General features: G+C 31.8%; 1 protein-coding gene across 1 annotated transcript in view; it reads right to left on the bottom strand.

Annotated features, from left to right (window-relative positions):
• Positions 1-1,028: 1,028 nt before the first annotated feature.
• The window catches only part of LOC118195338 (uncharacterized), a 45,088-nt gene continuing 21,607 nt past the window's right edge, over positions 1,029-24,509 (bottom strand). The window contains exons 3-5 of the mRNA XM_035366643.2: positions 19,886-20,034; positions 19,163-19,266; positions 1,029-4,374 (exon numbers count right to left, since the gene is read on the bottom strand). Coding sequence (XP_035222534.1) covers positions 2,191-4,374; positions 19,163-19,266; positions 19,886-20,034 — 2,437 coding nt within the window. The 3' untranslated portion in view covers positions 1,029-2,190. The remainder of the gene's footprint in view (positions 4,375-19,162; positions 19,267-19,885; positions 20,035-24,509) is intronic.

The raw sequence follows: 24,509 nt of genomic DNA, 5'->3' as shown, positions 1-24,509 counted from the left end.
ATCTAGGCACTATGCACTAATCAACAAAATAAACTAAAATAAATTTCAAACAATTAAAAAAAAACAATAACGACAGAAATTCATACTAAAAAACAATGAACATAACGTTCTACAAAATAAGAACAAGAATTAAAATAAAATGCACTTACCATGAATGAATGCTTTTTCGAACAGCAGAAATACCAATTTCATGCCGCCACGTAATCACTATTATATTTATATGACAGCCAGACACACTATCCAGAAAATCCATACTATGGTTCACAAATACATGTTCAAAACCTTTTTTCCTAAATCCTTGTAAGATTTCCAGCCATCCGAAAAAATAGTTGTACAAGGCTCAATCCACTCTTTAATACACTGCATCAGCATTTCCTTACTTCTATCATGCCCAGCCACTACAAATAATCTCCCAGACCCTCTTGCAACCTTGTCTCTCATTGCAACATAGGCCATTTCAAAACACGCATGACACGAACCAACAATTAAAACACTCCAGCAAAAGAGTATTCAACGTCAAAAGGGTTGCCACACAACATGGAATCGTGCCAAAAACCAGCGCAGAACACATATTGCCACATTTGGTCATCTTAGGCTGCATATAAGAGTAGAGCTAAAAAGCCTAATAGACTCTCTATAACTTCCTCCATATTTGAACATCATGATATAATATTCTCATAAGGAATGTATGATTAAGACAATTTTCATTAAAAGAATAAGTAAAAGAAATTTTAGAGTCCCTGATATGACATAGCACATATAGTCTTTTATAGTATTACCCTTTTATAGTATATTACAGGTAAAAATAAAGTTAAGTTTATACTAGACAAAGAACTGATTAAACTTCTGCCTTATAATTACAGTCATATACATAGAGATGTGAACATCTTAAAGTTCTTGTCTTGTATGGTAATTAAATGCCTCTTTGTTTGATTTGAGAGGATAGGAAACGTTTTGAAGTAGTTGAAAAGGCACAAACAAACACACAACTTAGATGCTAACATAATTTTTAACAAAAACAAACTTCATTTCGTTAAACAAAAATTTATTTTATATTTTCAGCAATTCTTCAATGATTTATTTTCACTCTCACATATGTATATGCTCTCACATCCATTTGTTTCTGATACACATAATTTTTATAATAATATAAACCTATTACAATAATACTAATATTGACAATGTTATTTTGCTCACTGTATTAACTTGTTAGATGGAAATACTTTATTTTGTAAAGAGCGATAATTTTTATTTTTGTAAGAATTAAAATTATCACTTTAAATTGTGTCCAAAGTGATAATTTCCCCCCTTTTAGGACAAAGATTTTATAATAATTTTTTTTAAGAATAAATTACTTCATCCATTATCTACACCTGTCTTGGTATCTATCTGACAAAAATCTTAGTGCACTTCTTAAGTAAAAGTGAATGCTGCTAGGAACATACTAATGACCAAGCAATTAACACATTGTTTACCAAAACCAAATATAAAATTGAATATTTAATTAAAAATATCAAAAGCATATAAATACTAGCTCTTTGCTCTGAGGCAATAAACCTGGAAGCATATTTGATCAAAATATGAAAAAGCTACCATATAACAATGAAAAATGTTTTCTGCATTGTTCATAAAACTAAAACTTTTGCATGTCATCTTTAGTCATATTTTTAATGTTTATAAGTAGCTTTTGATTTTAAATAGTGCAATTACTTGAACACTTAGCATGAATTCATATTTCACAATTTTATATTTGAACAAAAGTTCAAACAAAAGTATACACGCGTTTCAAATTCAAATCAACAGAATTAAGCAGAAATTATACTTTTTTGTTTTTTACCCTCAAATTTGCAATGCATTTTTTTTTGGTGAAAAAATATTTGAATTTTAAACAAAAGATCAATAAGATTATTTTAATTTTTTACCAAATAAATGGCTTAGTTTGTTCTATGCCATGATGACACGGGACTGTCTATAATTTCACTAATTTACGTTAGCTACTCGAATGACTTGAAACTTATTTAAAATTTTTTCTTGCACATAAAATTTGAATATGTGTCCAAATTTTAAATACTCACAATCTGTATGTTGAGAATGACAATTTCATTCTGTATGCATGTTAATTTTGTAAAACAGCATGAGCAAAGCAAAACTCTTAAAACAATTATATTACTTACAGAAAGAGTTTAAATGTCAGACATGAAGGTCTGAATCTTGCTCTTGACAGCTCATTTGTAAATATTCTCTAAACATTGCACGAGCTTGATGCAGAACACGATGTACATTATGTTTACGAACCATTTTGTCAAAGTGCATTGCTAGTTCATCATAATCCATGTGACTTTTCATTATCATATCTCTATGTTGAAGTAAAAGAGTTAGGCACAAAAACAACATGAAAGGATTTCCTCCACCAAGTTCGTAAGGGGGTGGGAGAGAAGCTTTCTGGTACTTGCCACTATATTCTAAGGCCTCTACACATGTGTTAGTAACTTGATCAGATGGCACTGAAGAATCAAGTAGACTATCATTTTTTCTCTTGTAAGATTTTTCATCATTCAATGTACCTTCTTTTGATACATTATTTTCAGATCCACCACCTACAGTTTGAAAACCAAGAGGAAAATATTCATTGTCACTTTCAATTCTACCAGGACAGCTTTCAGACAGTGAATCAGAGCTATCACTACCATGTCTTTGATACCTATTATCAATGCCCGGACTATGCACTAACCTTATAGGTATTACAGATTTAAGATGACATGCACAGCCATTTGTATCTTCAGATTCTTCATTCTCCAAAATTTCTCCATTACAAGGTATATCAGAACTTGATTTTAATTGTACATCAAAATCTATGTCAAGCTGCTCATCTGGAGTACAACAATATGTAGAATCACCTCCTCCATCACTGCCATTCAAGTGTAAAAATTCTGGATGTTTTTGAATTTTCTTAGCAGCACCAAGCCTACAAATCTGATCCATACATGATAAATCATCACTAGTCCAACTTTCAGGTGCGTCATCTTCAGCTGCCTGTTCAATGCCCTGCAAATGCTGACAATACCTCAGACTTTCTCTTGCGGATTCACAACAATCTGGTGAACGAGGAGAATCTAAATCTTCAGAATCAATTGTAATTGACCTTTGCAAAAAAGAGCCAGGTAATTGTCTATTTAAATTTTCCAACTCCATTCTGAGTTCTCTAGTCATTGATGTTGTCATTGGAAAATAGTCTTGTGAATCATCTGTGTTGATTTCTGAAACACTGTTACGGCGGCTTAGGGACATTGAATGTTCTCTGCATGAGGTATCCACAGAATTTTCTGTATTAATAGATGGTTCAGCTTGAGATTCTGTTTTTTTGTCAGATTCTACTTCTTCATTTTCTTTGCTACCACTTTTCATCAGACCTCTAATTGATGATGCAGAATTTTGTTTTCTAATAGCACGAACTTTAGTGTATGGATTTTCTCTACTATGAATTCGAGGGGAATGAGGGCGAAAGGAATTTTCTGAGAACAATTCTTCATACAAGGCTAATTCTTTTTCTGGTGGAGATGGAGGAATAGAACTCCAAAGTACTTCTAACATGGACAGAGCATCATCAAAAGCAAACTCCCTCTTCAATTCGAGTAAAAGCCAACGATAGCAAAAGAGAAGATCATCAGCCCCTTGGGTTTTAAGGTACTCAAAAAACTGAGAATCATAATGCTCAAGAAGTTCAGTTAGTTGCTGAAAATTTGAAGTCATAGCTTTACCATCTAAATGAAAATTAGGCTTCAGTCTCTGCATTAATGCACAGAAGCACACATATGCATGGGCTTCATCTTTCATTGTCACTAAAATGGGAGATGCTAAATCGCTCATACCTTGACAATATGACACACTAGGATGATTTAAGGCGTACGTTGTAAGGATGTTAAAAAGTGAAACAACATTTTTGTTATCATCTGAGCCTGCATAAAACTTATGGGTGCGATCTGTCCGCAGAACATCTTTTCGAACCATATTAGTAACATATTGAATTTCTTCTGTTAAATTCCCATTTGAAATCATATCTTGCCATGTTTGCTTTAACTTCTGATACTCTGCTGAACGCTGTTTCATATAAGCTATTCTTTCCTTTGCTGTAAGGCCTTGAGGATAAACATTAAGAATGTGCTTCCACACAACTTTACGTAAAGCAGGATCAATTCCTCTATTATATACAGACAGTCTTAATTCTCTAGGTTTAATTAAACGTCCTTCAGAATCTAAATACACATGAAACTCTGAATCCACCATAGGTTGTTTAACAGGCTTGAAGCTGTCATACTCATTTTCACTCTCAGATAAATTAAAAGCTCTTTGAACCATGTTTAGTGTTTTCTCCATCTGAAAGATATGAAAAATAACAATATTGTTTCCAAATTTGATATTTGAAATATTTAACATTTTAGACAGTTAAAGCTAATGCTAATGAACAGAAGTTCTTTAACTAGGGATTACAACACCCTATGATTGTAAAATAATTCCCTTTCTTTTTAAATGAATAATCTTATAAATGGAAATTTTATCTACACAAATCATACTGCCCAAATGCTTTTACATCGTAAAGGGACACACACAGCTTTTTTCCTTTTAAACTGAATACTTTTTTGGCTAATGAATGAGGCAACAGTCGTTTTTGTGCATCAAATTGCCAAATGTGATTACATATTACTAAACGGTTACGTTAGAAATAAGCAAGCAAGAAGTACGACTATAAATCCTGTGAATTTCCCTTAGGCATTTTCAGTTGCATTTTTTTTTTTTTTTTTTTTTTGTAGAGCACTCACTTTTCTTTAAAGAATCAATATAAATTACAGAGCAATAAAGAGTTCCAGTTAAATTCACCCAAGAACAAACTATGATTTCATACTAAGAAACTGATCAGAAACCCTTTAAGTGAAATTATATTTTACAATTACCAAAGCTCTGAAATGGGGTTGAAGAAATGTGGTGCAGAAGAAAGGTTAACAAAGCAGATGGTGGTTTAAGGGTTCATGAATGCTTTTTTGATTGATATTCTGTTTATTTACATCTGGTGTTAACAGCCTATATCAGGAGAAATCTGTCAGCTCCAACTAGAAATGTATCATTGTACAGCTGCCAATTGAAATACAGTCAAATACCGAAAATCCGCTGACCTGAAATCCGTGTTGCCTCTTAAAATATAAGCATTTAGTTTATAGGTTCCGGAAACCACAACATGGAGTACGAAATATCGAAGAAAAAATATTTACTGGATAAATGACGTCATAATTACCGAATAATAATGAGTCATAATGGAAATACCAAATTTTTGACATCATGATAATAGTTTTTCCCACTCCAATCTGCATTGAGGGTAAAAAAGCAGACGATTAACTCAACTCTTCTTTCAAGTTCACGCTTCATGTTGTTGTACTTTCTTAGCTTTGTTATTTCACGAGATTGTTTAGTAATGTCGTTTTTTTTTATCCAGATATTTTGTGGATATATATTACGAATATTTTAAATTTCAGTGCTTTTTAATACAGTGACAGATAAGAAAGGCACTTGTGATTTTACTGCTTGCAATGTTGAAAAACATAAACGCGTTGCATTGATGGTAATGAAAGAAGTGGAAATTCTGCTAAAGATGGAGGCAGGTGCTCCTGCTCGGTTTATAGCAGAATCGTATGGAGTTGCAACAGGGACTGTGTTTGATATACGGAACAATAAAGAAAAGCTGTTGAAATTTTACAGCAACAGTGATTCTAACATCGGAATCCGAAACCGGAAATCTTTACATGAGGCGAAATCGGCAAACTTCGATGCTGTCTTATACGAGTGGTTCCGGCAGTGGCAGAGTGATGGGGGTACCTATTTCAGGCACACGCCAAGCCTAACCTGTACTCCTGAGAGAAAAGGGGAAGCAGATTCATGCTGATTTAAAAATAGAGGAGCCTAATGTAAATGAACAGTATAATATAATCAGTTCATATATGTAATAATAATTTAATGCATATAATTACCGTAATTTCTAGCGTATAGTCCACGGACTATCTGTGTTTAAAATGCGAATTTTTGAAGCTGCGAACTATCCACCAGTGCGGATAATACGCTGGTTGTTCACGGTTAAAATTGTTGAAATTTAAAAAACGCGCTGTCGTGAACTGCCGATGATCAAGTATAAAAAAAGTGTGAGATTCCAAGTATCCTTCGCACTGCTTTAGCACAACTGCCGGGAGGGAAAAGTAGTCGATGTGTCAACTCGGTTTTTAGGAGCCATAGTAGCAAGTACCTGGAGTACGAAAAAAAAGCGTGATTCATTTACTTATAGCGTGGTTTGGCAACACCGAGTGAATGGAGTCGAAGGTCACATTTCATTACCACTTATCACGAGGATAGCATGTTGCACAGTATTTTGTCTTTCATCTTCGCTAACGTTGATGAAACATCGCCGGAGATTTACTGCTGAGAGGTAGTTGAGAAAACTGAAAAAGATGGAAATAGAGAAGCGGGCCGTTATTGGTTTAATCCTAGTATCCGGTGCACACGGGATTTGACTACTTTTGGCGACTTTATGATGAGCAGTAAAAACGGGACATATACGATGAGTAGTTAATGGGTCATTCAAAGAAAATATATAAACATAGTATATACTATGTATATAGTATATATACTATACACGCATGGTGTATATATATAGACGTTCTTTGGATCATTTTTGGTGTTGGCGATAATTTTCAAAGTCGCGCCAAGGCTGCACCGTATACTAGGATTTTACTCCGTTATTTTAAAGTGGACAAGAAAGCGGTGAGAAATTTGCGCAAACAAAAGGATGTGTTTAAAAAGCATGGGAATATTGCCGTATTAAAAAAACGTAATTTCGGACGTATAGTCCGCAGACTATCCGGTGGTGTGGACTATCTGACAATTTTTAAATTTTTTTTTATATAAAATCGTGTCTGCGGGCTATACGATGGTGCGGACTATACGTGCAAAATTACGGTAATTATTGTATTAATGTATATATATATATATATATTTTTTAAACGTGTTGAACTTTTTGGAGCAACAGCTCCTGGTAACTTTTAGGTGAGCTTACTACAATTTCAATTAATAATTTAATTAAATGCATCTAATATGCCTTACTTATATTATAATTACAAGCATTCTAATTTTTGAATTTCTGTATTTTTTTGTTTTAAATATATATTTCAGATTAAATGAAACAGCTATTCATATCATGAAACTGTATTAAGGTTGCTATTTCTATCTCTAGTTAGACTTTGTGCAAACAATTATGTTTGGTGTCAAGTGTCATTAGCCTCCTATTAACCAAACAGTAACAAAAATTGTTTTTATTACATGCACTCAATTTATTTTAGAAATTTGCTTACTTTTAATAAACCTGCAAAGTTTATAATTAATGCACATAAATTTTTCAAAAGTTACCTATTCATTCCAATAAGGATATACAAAAACCTCTTAACTGATCAAAATAGGTCACAGGTGATAAATGAGGAACTATGCACTAATAAAATGCATTTCAAATGACAGCATAAATAATCAGATTATTATGATGAATGATAAATGAATAAAAATTGCTAATTTACAATAATCACTGAAATTCTCTAAAAATGCAGTAATAAATTCAGAGTTAAGCAACACAAAGCCAACATGTAAATAATGCAGAAATTAAATACATACATTCAGAATGTCCCCAGAAATGTTCTGGAAGATAACAGACATCATCAAACCCCAAATAACAAGAACGTTTGATGTAAACATATTGTAACAACTGACTTAAATATGAGAGGGAAGTGGACTACAATTTAATAATTTCAAAACCTCATGTCTATCACATTTTGAAGCACCATCATCAGAAAAATTATCTCAAGAATAATCCACACTCTCAGTCAATATAATTCAGACTGCAAAATGCTACTTGACAAGATGTATGCTAAGAATACAGTTTCCAAGAAAGAATGTTTGGAGTGATGAAAGTACACTTAAAAACTAGGCATCAATGCCATATAGCCAATTTAAAATTTGTAAATAAACCACATTTTAAGAAAAACTGACTTTATGATCACTCTGTGCATACATACGTTTTTGAACACACACTGCATATATGCAATGAAAAATTCCACTACTTCTTATACATTTTAGATACTTCTTGTGTACCCATAAAGTAGTATAAAAAGCTTTATTACAACTGCTGTGTGCACTGACAAAACTACCCCAAGTCGACAAAAGGAATTAAAATAAATATTCTTATAACTAAAATAGTTATCATAGTAATAAGGCATGGAAGAGAAAATGCTGAAATAGCAAATATAAAATTAAATCTACCTTTTCTAAATAAGATACTTGAAATCATTGTGACATGTTCTGTCATCTGTTTCATTCTGTTTGATGCAGACATAAAAAGAATTAGAAACAGCCTCCATTATCTAAAACATTCATTTATCAGAACCATTAGTAGTCTGTCATACTGCTTGATTCTGTTGAACCATCAGTCATTCTGTTTGATGGAAACAGAAACAGCCTCTATTACCTAAACATTCATTTATCAGAACCAACAGTAGTCATTGTTCATCATTGTCAATGGTTGCTGCTAAAGGTCTGTGCTTCTGAATTTCAAGGATCATATTGCTGAATTCACCACTGTGTTAGTTTCAAACACTTTCTACTAATGCTCTTGGCTACTTCTGCTACATTTAAACTCATAAAGAAAAGCATATTCCTTTTTTTTTCCCTCATTTCTATATTTCTTGTCAATGTTATCTTGCATATTAGGACTCCAATCATTTGATGAACACATGTGGGAATAGTTAAACATTTTAATATTCAACACATTGGTACAATTTAGCATGAACTAAATATTACTCTAAGTATACATGTGCCTCAATTAGCCAGATTTAGAAACTATGAAGAAAAAGATAATTACAAAAGATTTCCAGTTTACTGTAATTAGGCCAGAAATATAAATAAGTTAATGGCACACTGAAATGTTATACAATACATTCCAACAGGAAACATGTAATTATATACATATGTCTGTGTGTGTGCATATATATATCTGGTTATTAATAATTCCCTCCGGGATTTCAGAATGCTATAGCAAAAAAACTATGATGAATACAACAAAAAAGAACCTCGCAATAAATGCAGAAACAATTCCAGTTTCTTGGCAGTAGATGGCAGCACACATTTCACTGAAAGCAGTAAGCAATCAAAATGGTCCTTGTATTTTAGAGAAAAGGAAATCATTTATTCAGTTAGATCTAATTCTTTTATCAGATTGTAAAAGCAGCTTTAAATATTTAAAATCATTTAAACTAAGGATGGCAAATTTATTTTCTGCTGGAGGGAGGAAGAACCTGAAGAAATTATTTCTGCCCTAATGGAAATAAACTGTAATTTTATGTGTTAGTCATATACTTTAATACTAACTGTAATTTAATTGAATTAATTTGTTTTTATCACAATTGGACAAGTTCTTCCTTCACGATTTTGCCTAGACTGCAAATTTTCTAAAGTGATCACTGTGCATGCTGCTATGAGAGGCATATCAAACCTAAAACAAGGTCAAGTTTCATTTTACTTGATTACTATTGATATTTATATTAACCCTTAGCCTGTCGAGTGATTTTCTACAAATATCTTTAAAAATGTCACTAATTTTGGACTGAGCTTCCCTTAAAATGTCGGGAAAATAACCCTAAACCTCTGAAAAATGCCAGCTATTGCTATTGTTAGTTCTTTCCCCTCCCAGAATACTTGATCAAGGGTTCCGACTGTAAGTGAGATGGATTACTACCATAAATATTAGTACCCCTAGATGTGAGCTGTCAAGAAATTTGCAAAAAACTAGTTTCTCCGTGATAACCGTCTGAATGCTGCAGGGTTTACACGCGTGGTGAATACTATCTTAAAAGTTTTCTTTCCTAAAAAACTCTTATTTTGAAACAACTTGGTTTTAAAATTTACCAGCTCTTTTTTTAATTATTATTCATGTTTAATCTAAATTACCTAAATCTCTGGGTCATTGATTATCATATGAATTTCAATGCAGATTGGTTAAACTGCTATTAATAAAATCCATATTAACCCTCTCAGCGTTACGGCCGGAAAATTCCGTACAGAAGGCTGCCTTCTATATACCTTACAAATGAAAATTTCTGCTAGCTTTTAATGTATTTGATTTCAGTTTGTATGTATATTGGAAGAAAAGGAATCAAGGTACAAAATGAGAGATTCATTTTTTAATTAAAATCAAGAAAATACTACTTATTCATGACAGTTTGAGGAACTTTGAAATTTCAGGGCTAAACTCGTAACGCTCGGAGGGTTAAAAATATCTGGTGCAATATTCATTCTTTCTGTGAGATTCCTGAAACATTTGAAAAGCAATATTTATAGTTTGACTGCATTTCATATTATTTCTGATTTTCTATGTTTTTGTCATAAATTAAAAATCTTTAAATCTTTCAACCTTTTTCTACATTCTTCATTTACATGCAGATAATAATTTTTTTTAATAATTTCTTTTATTTATAGATATTTAGCATAATATTTGTATAATTATTCTGGAAAACATCTTTTTTATTATTTCTGCCAAATTTAATCAATTTAACTTGATGTGACTATTAAACTTGCTCTTTAAATAAACTCTAGTTAAATATTAAGAAGATTTAAAAATTTTAACTTTTCAGGCATATTTAATGCTGAAATTTACTTAGTTTTTAAAACGGATGTTATTTTCTGGAAAGATTTTGTTTTTTGAATGAACAATATATACTTAAAAATGTATACAAATATGCTTTTTTAAAGTAAAGTTAAATATTCAGCAAGATAAAATTTGGTAACTGAATATCTTAATTTCAAGAGGGGGGGGGAAAGTTTTATTATTATATGTGGATAGCTGTTTTGAAAATGGATGGGTTTCAAATGTGACTTATGTTTCATCTGATTTATGAAAACAAAAAATTAAGTGATTTCAGGATACAGCGTAAAAAATTTTTTAAAAATATCTTCTCGATCTCAAAGAAATTAAACATGCTCATGGTATAAATAAATAATAATAATGCCATTGTTTCCACTTTTTCTTAAGCAATAATTTTGAGATTTTTTAAAACAAACATTACGATATTAACTTTTAAAAATCTGATCTGTTTTTAAAAGCGATAAACGAAACATTTCGGAGTTATTTAAGGGATGAAACGGCGAGCATATCAATTTAAAATTTACATTTCACTTTTTTTATATACATTATTCTATTCTGAAAGGGAGTTTTAACCCAAAACAACAGTCTTCATGAATTTTCACTTGATCATGAATTTATTGACTGAGTTTAAAAATCCTTGCCTTCCTGTCCTTGAAACACTAGTACACTTTGTCTGAAATAGGATTAAAAACATTACCCTATAACAGAAAGCTGAAAAGGAAAAATGACGTATAGTTAATAAGAAACAATGCAATTTTGTTATTTATTAGCTTAGAATATAGTTGTTCAATATGGTATTTTTGTAAATAAAGGGTATTATTGTACATTTTGTAAAAAATAAGGAAGCATTATATTTAATAATTGTAACAATTATTTAAGAAGTCATTACAAGAATATAATTTAAAATTTTTTGTGGAATATATCTTTTTAGGACAATTTCTCTCCTAGGAATCCCAGTATTCAGTTTTTTAAAGCATTACGTTCTAAGAAATTATCTTGCTTCAACACAGATTTAATTATTCACATAAAATCCCTAACCAAATAAAATGTCTTAAACAAAAGTTTTATTAGAGCAAATATTTTTATTGTTTTAATACTAATAATATACAAACAAATATTTAAGTTCACTGCAGTTGAGTGAATAAGAATGCTGGATGTGTGATGTTTGTCCTGGATTTGTCGCTGGCAACCGAACAGGTTAGCGGCTTGGTGTCTTTATAATTTTCCCCATGCGTATTGTGAATTCAAGCCAATTTCATTTTGAAAATTTTCTAAGAAGATATTCTATTAACACAGATAATCCATGACTATTTTAACCACTGTAAAAAATAATCTATGAATATTTTTCGTTTTATGACAACACGAGCAAAATAATTTTCTCTGAAAAAACATATGCACCAACAATGCTTATCAGCCGCCATTAAGTTAACTGCATCTTTCTTTTCTTTAAAGTAGTTTTTTTTTTTTTTTTTTTTTTTTTTTTGTAGAAGAACGTTTTGTCAGTAAAATGCACTATTTATAATGTCATTTTATTTTGTTCTTCTGTTATGTAAATAACCAACTTAAAATACATATTTCGTAAGCTGAGAAAGCTTAGTCGAGAGGTAAGATAGTTGAGCATGTTAAATCCTAGCGGCTGCATGGGAGGTTTCGATCTTTTTCACAAGTGTATTGTGAATTACCAGCCTGTCTTCCTTAAAAAATCTCTTCTTTTAGGTAAGTAACCCCTGTGTGCTTTACCACAAACCAAAATCTCTGTCGGAAAATCTTTGGCGCATGGTATTATAAAAAATATATAATGTGTTATAAAATTGATTTTTAGCATAAACATTATTTTCAGTATTAATCATAACATCAATTGCATCAATAGTATTCTTAATATTAATCTCAGGTTTGTATTCATAAATATAATTCACACAAAAGAGGCAGCTAGAATACATTCATATGAAATTTTATATCATAAAAATTTAGATTAGAATTGTTCACAGCACTTGAAAATTATATGACTAAAAGAGTCGCGTCTCGTAAAGGACGTTTAAAGGGAAGGAATTCGTATTACGTTCACATGAGGAAAAACCATGAAACCTACCCTGCAATTAACCTATTCGCCTAGATTTGAACTCCTTCAAATTACCATTCTTTTGCGATTTTACCGAACTTAACGCTCAGGGTTCACTCATATTTAAAAAATTGCTTGTGTGTTATAAGAAAAGAGGAACAGAAAAATTTAGAAAATGTAATAAGAGCACAAAAAGAATTTAATTCACTTAAAAGAACGTCATGCTTTTTTTTTTTTTGATGTACAGAAGATAGAAACATGTTTTCAGCTGAGTTCATTTATAAGAGAAAACTTTGCATATAAAGCTGTTTTTTTTTAAATGCTCCACTATAAAAGTAATACAAAATCAGCATAGAAATTTTTTTCTCAGATGCACCAAATGCACACATGACCCTTTCCTGGATTTGAAGAACTCACAGAAAGAAAGAGGGAGTAAAAATATTGACAACAAATTTTATTGGTGTCTGACTGATTGCTTTGGGAACACGAAGTCTTTGCGAACGGTTCTCAGAAGCTATTTGGGCAAATGGCCATTCTGGGTTTAGTTATACTACATTACAAAGCAGAAGCCAAAGATAAAAGTGGCCGCCCCCTATGTTAGAAAAAAGGTCTTTTGGTGGTGAAATCTGTGAATGTCTTCTTGAAGGGTTAGCCTCTTATCTGTTTATCTACGTCCATAAGGAAATACCACAGAAACATGTGTTCAAAAGAATAATTTTGAACTTCTACATACTTCCGGTCTGACAGCATGATTTAAAAAAAAGTAATAAGTAATTTTTACATTGTTTTACACAGAACCAAGTAGGAAGATAAAATTTTATTTTCTTAATATATATATTTTCTCAAGAGATTATATTGCGAGTAATTTTTTTCAAGTTATGAAAATCTCACCTACATGTATTTTCAAATCAGATTTATTTAATGTATATGGATATGCTCAACAAGTGCACTTTCGCACGTATAAAATATATACATAAAAATGAAATAAAATTTGAAAATAATGCAATTTAGGAATTAGTGTATTAAAAATTTGTTGTGATCTCATTTCTTACGTTATGTGCATTTATTTTAGTTTTGTAATATGCATTTACTAGTCTTTGTTGTTAAATTTTGTCCAATTATTTGAATATGGCAAAGCAAATGAGATCTGTCTGTCTAAAAGATAGACTAGTCACTGTGGTGGGCTTTCTAAGTAAAACTCACTCATATCAATGTCATACATGGGAAAACTACGAAACCGAACCATGCAGATAATTTGTTCGTGTGGGTTTCAGTGCAAGTGGATCAGCAGTCTTAGCCAGGAAGGCCACTGGTTGGGGTCTGATAGATTTGAAAATCTGATAAATTGTATTTAATAAGCATAATACTAATAAACGAACCAGTTTTATAAAACAAAAATAAAATGCTTATATCAGACGTAACTAAATCTCGATATAACACAGAATAACACCGATAAAGGGGAGTATTATAACACTGAATTTATATACTAAACAAAATATACATTAATTCTATATATAGAAAAACTTAGCAAATTTCACTGGGAATGTCTGGCGGCAAAATCCTTATTATATACATCCTTATTTTAAATTCATTGCATACCTCGTGTTTCGACTCTTACCTCAAAACACATACAATCCACTAATAACTTAATTTTTTTATTTACATTTAATAACTATTTCCCTATAGAAATTTCTCAGGATCTTTTCAGTTATAGGATAACACGTGCAAAACAATTTTCTCTATACAAATATATGCACTAGTAAGAAAATGCACTTTTGACAGCAGCTCATGTCGGTGATGGTATAATTTTTCTAAACATAAGAAATTTGTTGCTTAACTTCATTAAACAAACAAACAAAAAAAAAAAAAAAAAAAACCAAATAGAATGACACATTATTAAAAATATTTTATTCACATTCTGAAAATAAGAACCTTGCTATAAAAGCAAAAGGAAAAAAAAAAAAAAAAAAAGGAACAGCATATTTCATTTAACAAGAGCCAACTTTGACGCAAAAATTTTAAACACAAAATATTTTAAGCATGTTGTGTAGTAATCACTTGGTTTATTTGATTGTGGCAAAGCACTGGAGGGTTATTTTACATAAGGGGAAGGATGCCTTCGTGGAGGACTTTCTAAGGGAAACCGGTTTGTGTACACATGACACATGAGAAAAACATGAAAGCATCAATGCAGTTAGCCCTTTCGTCGGGATTCGAACCCCGGATAGAACTAGCAGTGTTCCGTTGTGGGCTAGACTAGGTAATGGAAAAGAGCAAAATCTCATAATAGATGCAAAATGATGGCCTGTATAATATGAAATTATTGCCATTTCAGTAGCATAAATCGACTTTTGCAAGATTGTATTTTATTTTATTTAGCTCATGATAACACAAGGACTATTAATATAATTGTAGTTTGACCCGGATTAAAACCCCTGTGACTGGCTCACCACATGGGCATTTTCGTGAATTTACCTATATGTAACACAAATACAAGATAGTTTTTCTTCGAAAGTCTTTAACGAAACATACTTTTTTTAGACAGATCGCCCTTTGCGTGTTTTATCATAATCTAACAAACCAAACTAAACCTAATCCCAAGCGAGGACTAGTACTCAGAGGAGATTTCGTGAAAGACTTTTTAAATGAGATTGGCTTATTAGGCAGCAAAAATCCACGAAAACTGCTAGGTAGCCAGCCCATTCGCCAGGATTTAAACTCACTTCAAACTGCCAATTTCTACTAGGTCGCTGCGGGCTTTAGTTGAATCTTTATCAAAAATCTTTGCAAAGTAATCACGAACACAGTTATATTGGTTTTTAATTTGATTTGGTTTTATGTGACTAAGGCAAAGCCTCGAGGGCTATCTGCCTAAGAGGAGGAATGCCTTTGTGGAGGACTTTCTGATAGACACTGGCTCGTATACACGTTATACTTTATGGAAACCATGAAAACGCCCATGCAGCCAGCTTGTTTACGGGATTCGAACCTCAGACTGAACTACAGCGATTTTACCGCTTTTTTACTTAACTTACACTCCGTTAAATTTATGCAATTTTATACCGGTAGATTTCTTTCCAAAAAACGCATACTTCCCCCCTAGATTTTAAAACTATTTTGTATTTAAAATCCTAATAATAAAATATTTTAAAATAAATATCTCTAGAAATTCTTTCAGCATATGAATTTATTCGATTTAATTGAAGTTTTCAAGTAAAATATCTTCCTTTTAACATCCAAGAAATTTTTATACGCCAGTTCGCGTTTATAAGGAACATACAGCCACATATACGAATACAAAAATCAGACATACTGAAAGCACAGTTTTAACATTTTAAAATGTAAAAAAGAAAAATATACCATTAAAAACAACCGCACTTGAAATATGAGAACAAACAAGATAGGTGTTTGCAACATTTCGTATTTTATCCTGTTCTTGACGAATCAGAAATTGTAATAAATATCTTTTAATACATTGTATAATATGTGATTTATTAAAAAGTTCGTCTTACGTTACAATTGTTTTTTTCCTGTTTCTTCTAAATTTCGGTAATGTATTATAACAACAAGCGATTCTGTTTCATTTGTATAAATAACCACAAGGCAAACTTTTGTAAAACGATTTATCTTCATTCACAAGCTTGCAGTCGTTGGAAAGATAATGCACACTTGCTGTCTGACAATGATTCTTCATTCTCAGGACCCATCCGTAAAGTGTTCTTTTCAAACAGACTTCACAGCCTATTAAGACCTTTGTGTCAACTGACAGTCGCCTGCAGAAAGGTAGGGGAAGGAAGACCAGATCTGTCGTCTAAACACATCTTAAGCAATCTTCGCGAAATTTGGGCTTCGTGTATACATGTCTTAAGCATTTTTCATGCGATTTGAAATTCTTGTAAACACGTCTTAAGCATTTTTAAAGGAAACTGCGAAAATGTTTAAACACGTCTTAAGCAGTTAAAGGGTTAATAATTACTTCTTAAATTACTATTACTGCATGTTCATTAGCAGACTTTAAACACTGATACGGGTCCTTGTTATCAGACATTAACACTAGAATTACAGGAATGGTCATTTTGACCATATTTCCATTTTAATTGGACACAATGTTTTTTTCTTTATTTATAACTTTGATACCTTTTCTAAACATTTACCAATATTATATTTTTTTGGGTTCATATTAAATAATTATTTTCAACAATATTACTGTTTATACCTAGAATTACGACTATCAGTAATTTTGACAGTATCTAGAAAAATAACAGATTTCTCAATATTTTTATGACACTTTTAGCTATTTCCAGTTTGCTGATTGATAAACTGGTGCTATTTTTGCTAAGGAAGACTGCATATTTCACAGAAGTGAGGGGGAGGGAAGGAGGAGGGAATACAATCACCTTTTAGAAATTTTGTGTGTCATATGTCTGTACATTTTGCTCGTGTTAGTAAGTTTATTTTTCAGTAGACACAAATGTACTTTACTTTACTTGGATAGTTTTGCTGTTATGACCTGTTTATCAAGCCACATAGAAGCATTGGTAAAAAATATCTAACGAAGGAAGTGATGGTGAAGGTTTCTAAAAGTCTTTCTGATGATAATTCTGCTTCAGAAACTGAACCTGATGAAGAATTTCATATTTAAACTATATAAAGTTTATCCGACGAGAACTGGATTTCCTACTAAAACAAGGAATTCGATTTGTCTGATGGAGAACCTGTTCACGAAACAGAAAAGAAAAGTAAACATTTCGATGAAGATCCCAAAGTTTGCAAACTGATTCATTTGCCCTAGTTTCACATATTTGGAATGCTTTTTATAGAAAACTGCTCAAAATGTTATAAACTGGATGAAAATATAACAGTGGATTAATAATTATTTCCCATGGAGACCCGATGCCAACTTATTCAGTATATGCCTAAAACAGTGGACAAATTCGTCATTAAATTTTGACTTGCTACTGACGTTCAGTCCAAAAAATATTTACTGAACGGATTTCCCTACCTGCGAAAAGACAAAACAAGACCAGCTGCAGAAACAGTAGGTGAACATGCAGCTTTTTGTTTAATGGAATCGCTGAAATTAGCAAACAAAATGAGGAATCCAAGGTTAGCTTACGTTGTTTAATTACGGCAATGCCTCGAGGGCCATCCGCCCAAGGGGAGGGATGCCTTCGTGGAGGGCTTACTAAGGGAAACTGGTTTGTATACACGTTACACATGGGGAAACCACGAAAACACCCGTGCGAGAAATTCAGGGATAAGCGGCATTGGCACAATAAATTGTTCAACAAGAGAAATATCTAATTCTGTCAAAAGTACAAGGGATGAGGTCTGTTCTAGATTGCTAAGCACGACAATATAACGCTTATGTCTTATCAAGGAGGGGTGAAAAAAAAAGTCCTGCTCCTGAGTGACATGCACAACATTAGAAATAGCATCTGATGAAAAAAATGTTCCAAAAGTTGTGAATTTTTACAGTTCTACAAAAATATGGAGATGACGTTTTGGACCCGATGGCCTGAAAATACTCAGTGAAGTCCTCATTCAGCCGTAGGCTAGTTCAAGTTTTTTTAATATACTTGATTTGGCCATGATAAATGCATGGATAATTTACAGGGAAACAACTGAATATAAAAATATCAGCAAACCAAATGGTTTTATTTTGAATATGGCTGAGGAGCTTTGAAACATGTACATTTCATCCAAAGTTCACAAACTTTGTATCTAACAAAAAGAGAATTGGTAATTGCATCAACCCTTCCTGTAAGTGGAAAAAAATGCCAAATAAATACATGCTGCGGTAACAAAACTTTGAATACGTGTCAATACTATAAAAATCATGTTTATGGAACCTGTACAGGTAAAATTAAAAAATTACTAACCTGCATGCACTGCAAAACTAAGTAATGTATTTCATATTGAAAATTTTATGAGGCAATTTATTAAATCATAAGAAGTTTAAAAATAGCTAGAATGATTTCCCCCCTCTTTTAGCTCTGTTATATTAAATAATCTTTTGATTAATAAATTTACTCACTTTGCTTTATTTTGCTCTTTGTTACATTCAATTATCTTTTGGTTGCCTGTATTTACTCAATTTACTTTATCTACTTCTTAAATAAACAAAATGTATCTTTATAAGCATTAACTTTACATAATATTAGCAAAAAGTGAACCTTTTCTTCTACTTGGAATAAGTCAAAATGAATGCTGATCGTAGATATATGGAAAAACGTCATTAAACAATAGGAAAAAGTTGAGAGATTTCTTAAAACAGGCACAAAATTAGGAATTCAGACAAAAAGTAACATTTTTTTCATGCAATTTTTTTAAGTTTAAAAACTGATAGAAAACATTATTTCTAAATGGTGTATAATACTTACATGGTTCAAAATTGTGCCAGTTATGGATGATCGATCTATTAAGAAGCTAGCATTATTGCTACGACCAACATCAAGAGAAGCAACAACATCCCAATCTTCTAATCCTAATTAAAAAAAACAAACCAAATACATAATATAGGACCATTTTATATGCATGGTAACAAACATAAAAACACTGTTTGGATGTAATACTTTAACTATGATTCTGTTTCATAAACACAAATTAAATCTTTATGCAAAATATGAGCACATACACAGGTCAAAACTAGTGCTTAGCTAAAACATTATAATTATACTCTTAAATTCTTCATTAGAATAACAAAGTAAACCATTTACAATGTTACTAATGAGCAATAATGAGTATTCTGAAGTGACATGAAATATATCAGACAAAAATGAAAGTAGTCTGTCCTGAATTCAGCATCAATGCAAATTAGAGGTTTAAAATATTCTTGCTGTAGCAAAGCAAACAAGTTACTTATTTATTTAAATATATAAGCAAGTAAAGCATTTATTCAGCTTACGAAAGATGCGAAAAGAAAAACACAATTGGAAATAAGATTTTGCCTATTTACCCATAAATAAAATTTGAATATTTGAAATACAGATTGACTGTAATAATTAATGCATTAAATACAGACATACATTAATGAAATCAGAAATACTAAAATATTTTAAAATCATAAAAATGCAATTTATAATTTATTCAGTTTTGAAATTTACCTTCTTCAAATGGTTTTAAATCTACTTTCAGTTGCAAACATGGATCAGAAGAGCCAAGAAATGCCGCTTCTAAATCCCAGTCAGATAATAAGGATAAGTATGTATCTTTTCCATCTTCATCTCTAGCAAGATAACTAATGGAAAATTCTCTAAAAGGAAAAGACATAATCAGATCTAGTCTTCAATGTTAAAGTATGTAATTTAAATGTGACTAAGTGCAAGAACAGAAATATTACTGATCATAGCTTTAAACATATTTTTTGTTTGTTTAGGTTACCCTCTTTTTTTTTTTTCCTGTTGTTGTTGCTGCTGCAGAAACTCCCTTTAAGTTACCCTAATTAATAAATAAAATAATAACTTATCATAATTAATAAATAAAATAATAAAAGTTTATAATTAACATTTAAATATTTCTCTAAAAGAAAGACAAGATTTTTCTCTAAAAGAAAGACAAGATTTTATGATGTTTGCTAAAATGTAATGGTCAATTAAGACCTAATTTTACAAGCATTTTAACAACAAAAAATCAAAATCTTAAAAGTCTGATTTAGGAAGTTCCTTAGCATGTCCAAATTCAAAGGATGAAGTCATATAAAAACAAGGTAAAGGCACACAAGTGTTAAACATTAAAATACAATACACAATCTTCAAAGCTGATTAAATTAGGTAACAAAAGGCAGTCTCTTTTAAGTAATAAAATTAATTACAATTGACCTGTCTTCCGATTAAACGGTCGAGAGGTAAGTCCCATCTATTAAAATATTTCTGACAAAAATTATTAAAACTTAGACACTCAAAATATGACGGACAGATAGAAAAAATTACAATTTAAACAAATAGGCTTTTTCTCAGCTTTCAGAAGGTAGTTTATGTGTTACTTTAGTGGGACCAATCCTGAGGCGAGCCAAACGAACTTCCTCCTTCCGATTTTTCTATTAAAATTCCAATGCTCAGCTTTACACTTCTCAACTTGTTGTGAGGCTGAACGTCCCAAAGTTGCTGCTAGTTTTTTTTAATCTTTTCTTTGATGACATAACAGATATCTCTAAAAGGGATGAGGCGACTGGACAGTTCAACAGCAGATTTTGCTCTGATATCTACCAGCTCATCTTCCTTTATTCCTGTATGTCCAGGAACCCAGCAGTACAGGATTTCATATCTACGACTCGTTTATATGCATCTCGAGAACATCCACTATTATAGCATTCTGAGTGTCGGAAAAAGCTTCTAATGCTTTCAGCGCACTGTACGAGTCTCTCATGACGAGCCTCAACTTCCAAAGAGGAAAACCACAAGGAATAATGGAAGGAAAAAAGTTTCAGCTCAGAGGATAGGAGACGGAAAAGAGGACAGATCACAGGGGCTCCAGGATTGTGACACCCGTCTCACCAAGATGATGATCTGAAGGGCTAGGGTACCTTGGGATTGCCACACCTGTACTCACAAAAGTGAGCCCCTGAGGCGTCCTTAGCATGAAATTAAAAATAAATTTCTTTTAAATTTAAGTGCACTAAACTCAACATATGCATATTAAATGGGACCACAACTCTCCTGCACACTTGAAAAACTCCAACAGTTGGGTTTCAACCCTGCATGTCAAGTATGTATTTAATGTAATACAGCAGGGGAAATTTTGTTCTTTCATTCAACAAAAAAATTACAGTTAAAAAAAGTAAAATATTTTCATGTATTTAAAAGAAAATTCAGTACACATTTGCTTCAATAAAATTACAGAGCGAAAATTCTTTTTGTTCACATTTTTACCTACTACATTTCTATTTCAACTAAAATAAATCAATGAAACTAATTATTTTTTTAACATAAGGCTCAGAAGTAAAGAACAATAAGGCTATGCAGAGTACGGAATTTTTTCAAATACTTCATGGTGTTTTTCATACTCTTCTTTACTTACACATACATTCATGCATACACATATAGAATTCCTCACTTTTATCCTATTAAATGTAATGTCGAGGAACCTAAAGAACTGCTAATTGAATAATCACTTAAGTCCAAGAAGAGAAACGTTTAGTCAGATACGTTAAGTAAATAAATGGTAATTAACTCAAGAATTTAATTACCATTTATTTACTCCAAATAAAGATTAACAGTCAGCCCCTTTCTCAGGGTGTACAGCAAAGCCTCCACTTAGGCTTAAACTCAAAATGTAAGAAATAAGAACTAACTAATGACTAACTAAAGAGATTTAGCCAAAGCTAACACAATTCTAAACTAGTTGGCCCGTAATATTAAATTAGCCAGCGAACTCTCAAAAAGGGACATAATATGGCTGAGCATAGTAACAGCTTAGACAGACGTAGTCCAAAGGCAAGCATGCGCTAAGCGGGAATCCTAACTCTCTCTCTTGAAGTTAGTCAAACTTAAATACTATTCTCCTTCTCATCTGCATTTAACATGCTTCTAAAAACTCAGTCTGTTAGGAGTTGTAAGCTGAAACTAGGAGAGACAGGAGAGAGGCATAAACTTAAAATAATTGTTATAAAATTAAAATATACCTTACACACAAAGGAAAAATATCTATTTTGTAATTCTTATTCTATTTAATATTTATGGAACTACAAAATAAGCTCTACACACAAATAAAAAACTTTAAAAAATATATAATAAAAAAAAATTCACAAGAAACAAAATAAAGAAAATAACTGAAGTCCGTACAAAATGTAACTTATTATTTCATCTCATACTTTCTTTAGAAAATGATTCTTATATACATATTGTAGGACTCAAAAGTTCCCGGACTGAGACCCGGAGTAAAAAATTTTGCAGTAGTGTGACTATGAGGACAGTTTTGTGTTAACTCTCCGGCTCGACGGACCACAAAACTTGAAATGACTTATTCTATTTCCTGTCGATAGCTGTATATCATAATAAAATAACTCCACACACATTACACAGTTTAAATACCTTTATTTTCCATAGCGACACTCAGGCGCTAGGTTCCACCTTACAGCGTAACATATGAATCGCAACTTCCAATGTACCACACAAATCAAGTTTCTCAGAGAATACATTTCAGTGCCAATTCCGGAGGCGCATGCGACATCAGCCAACATTCCGCTCTGGCGCCAAGCATTTCTCAGCTAATACAAAACACTACGTTCTCACCCTTTTCTAAAAGTGGTTTGTCAAAAATCACGTGGTTGAAAGCTCGCAGCAACAGCGTTTTTTTATAGGCAGGTGCATTTAGTTTACCGGTGATAGAAAGAAATGGCATCAGTTGAGCAGAGAATCAATATCAAATTTTGCGTTCACTTGGGAAAGAGTGCTATGGAGACTTTTGAAATGTGTACTGAAGTGAAACATTATTGAGAATACAAGTTTCTGAGTGGTATCATCGTTTCACAGAAGGCAGGGAAAGTGCCAAAGACGACAAATGCTGTGGCCGTCTCACGTCTTCATGCACCAACGAGAACATCAAAAAGGTGTCTGCGGCTGTACGTGCAAACAGGCAGCAAACAATTTACCAAATAGCAGAATCAGTTGAGCTATCAGAGGCCACATGTCAGTGGATACTGAATAAGGATCTTAACATGCATAGGCTGTGTCAACACATCATTCCCCACATGCTAAACGTATATTAACTGATTCTAAGGCATTTCAGTTAATGCAGCTGCTCCTTAATCTTCTAATTTGAACCAGCTTATTATTTTTTGCAGACTGTTATTATTACAGCAATTTTATAAAAATTAACCTTGAACTTTTGATTATATCGAAAAGAGTTTCTAGTTCTGCAGCTGCCAAAGGATCTACAAAGCGAAACCATGTTTCAATGTCTATTAAACAAAAAGTGGAATTTGTGCAAAAAATGGATAAAGGCATATCTGTCTCAAAATTATGCAAGGAGCATGGCATTGGAAAGTCAACTGTATATGACATAAGAAAAAGCAACTTTTTTAATTTTTTATGGAAGCAACTTAAACAACTTACATTGAAAGAAATGTTTAATAAAGCAAAGAAATAAATATTAAGCTTTTTTTGTAAATTTTGATACCCTTTAGATAATTGTTCTTTATTTCATAAATTATGATTTCATATTTTTAATTGTATAATTTCTACATGCCATCTTACCAGATTTAAATTGATGATCTATTATCTGGAAAAATCCCAAATACGAAATTGCTGAAGTTCCAACGAGTTCAGATTTTGGACTTTGTACTGTAGTAAGTGTCTCAGACCATAAAACTCTATATGCATAATTTCATAGACCGACCTCCTCTTTGTATCAGAAGAGAAAACTGTTTCTGAGCTGTCCAACTACAGTACCTGTGCTGCTAAGCAGATCATGGCTGATAAGCATGAAACATGATCTTGATTTTCATTTCATATATATATTTTGCAGAATGAATATATATATAAATTTTATGTTTTGTTGAATTTAAGAATCATTCTTTTCACAGGAAGATCCTTAAAATCAACCAAAATGTAAAATTTACTCTGAATTAATATTGAAGAAAAAAACTTTCTAAATTTTCTAGGATACTCAAATATAATAAAAAATAATGTAAGAAGAGTACTATATTTAAAACCGGTTATTGTTGATATTATTAAATGTCATTACGGAAATTATTCTGATGATTTTTAAAGATATTTGGAGAAGTTCAGC

Source organism: Stegodyphus dumicola, chromosome X1 (genome assembly GCF_044657685.1).
Source record: "Stegodyphus dumicola isolate Sdum_Otavi_A_Nest chromosome X1, ASM4465768v1".
NCBI lineage: Eukaryota > Metazoa > Arthropoda > Arachnida > Araneae > Eresidae > Stegodyphus > Stegodyphus dumicola.
The sequence above is the reverse complement of the archived record's forward strand: the minus strand, read 5'-3'. Positions and strand labels throughout refer to the sequence as shown.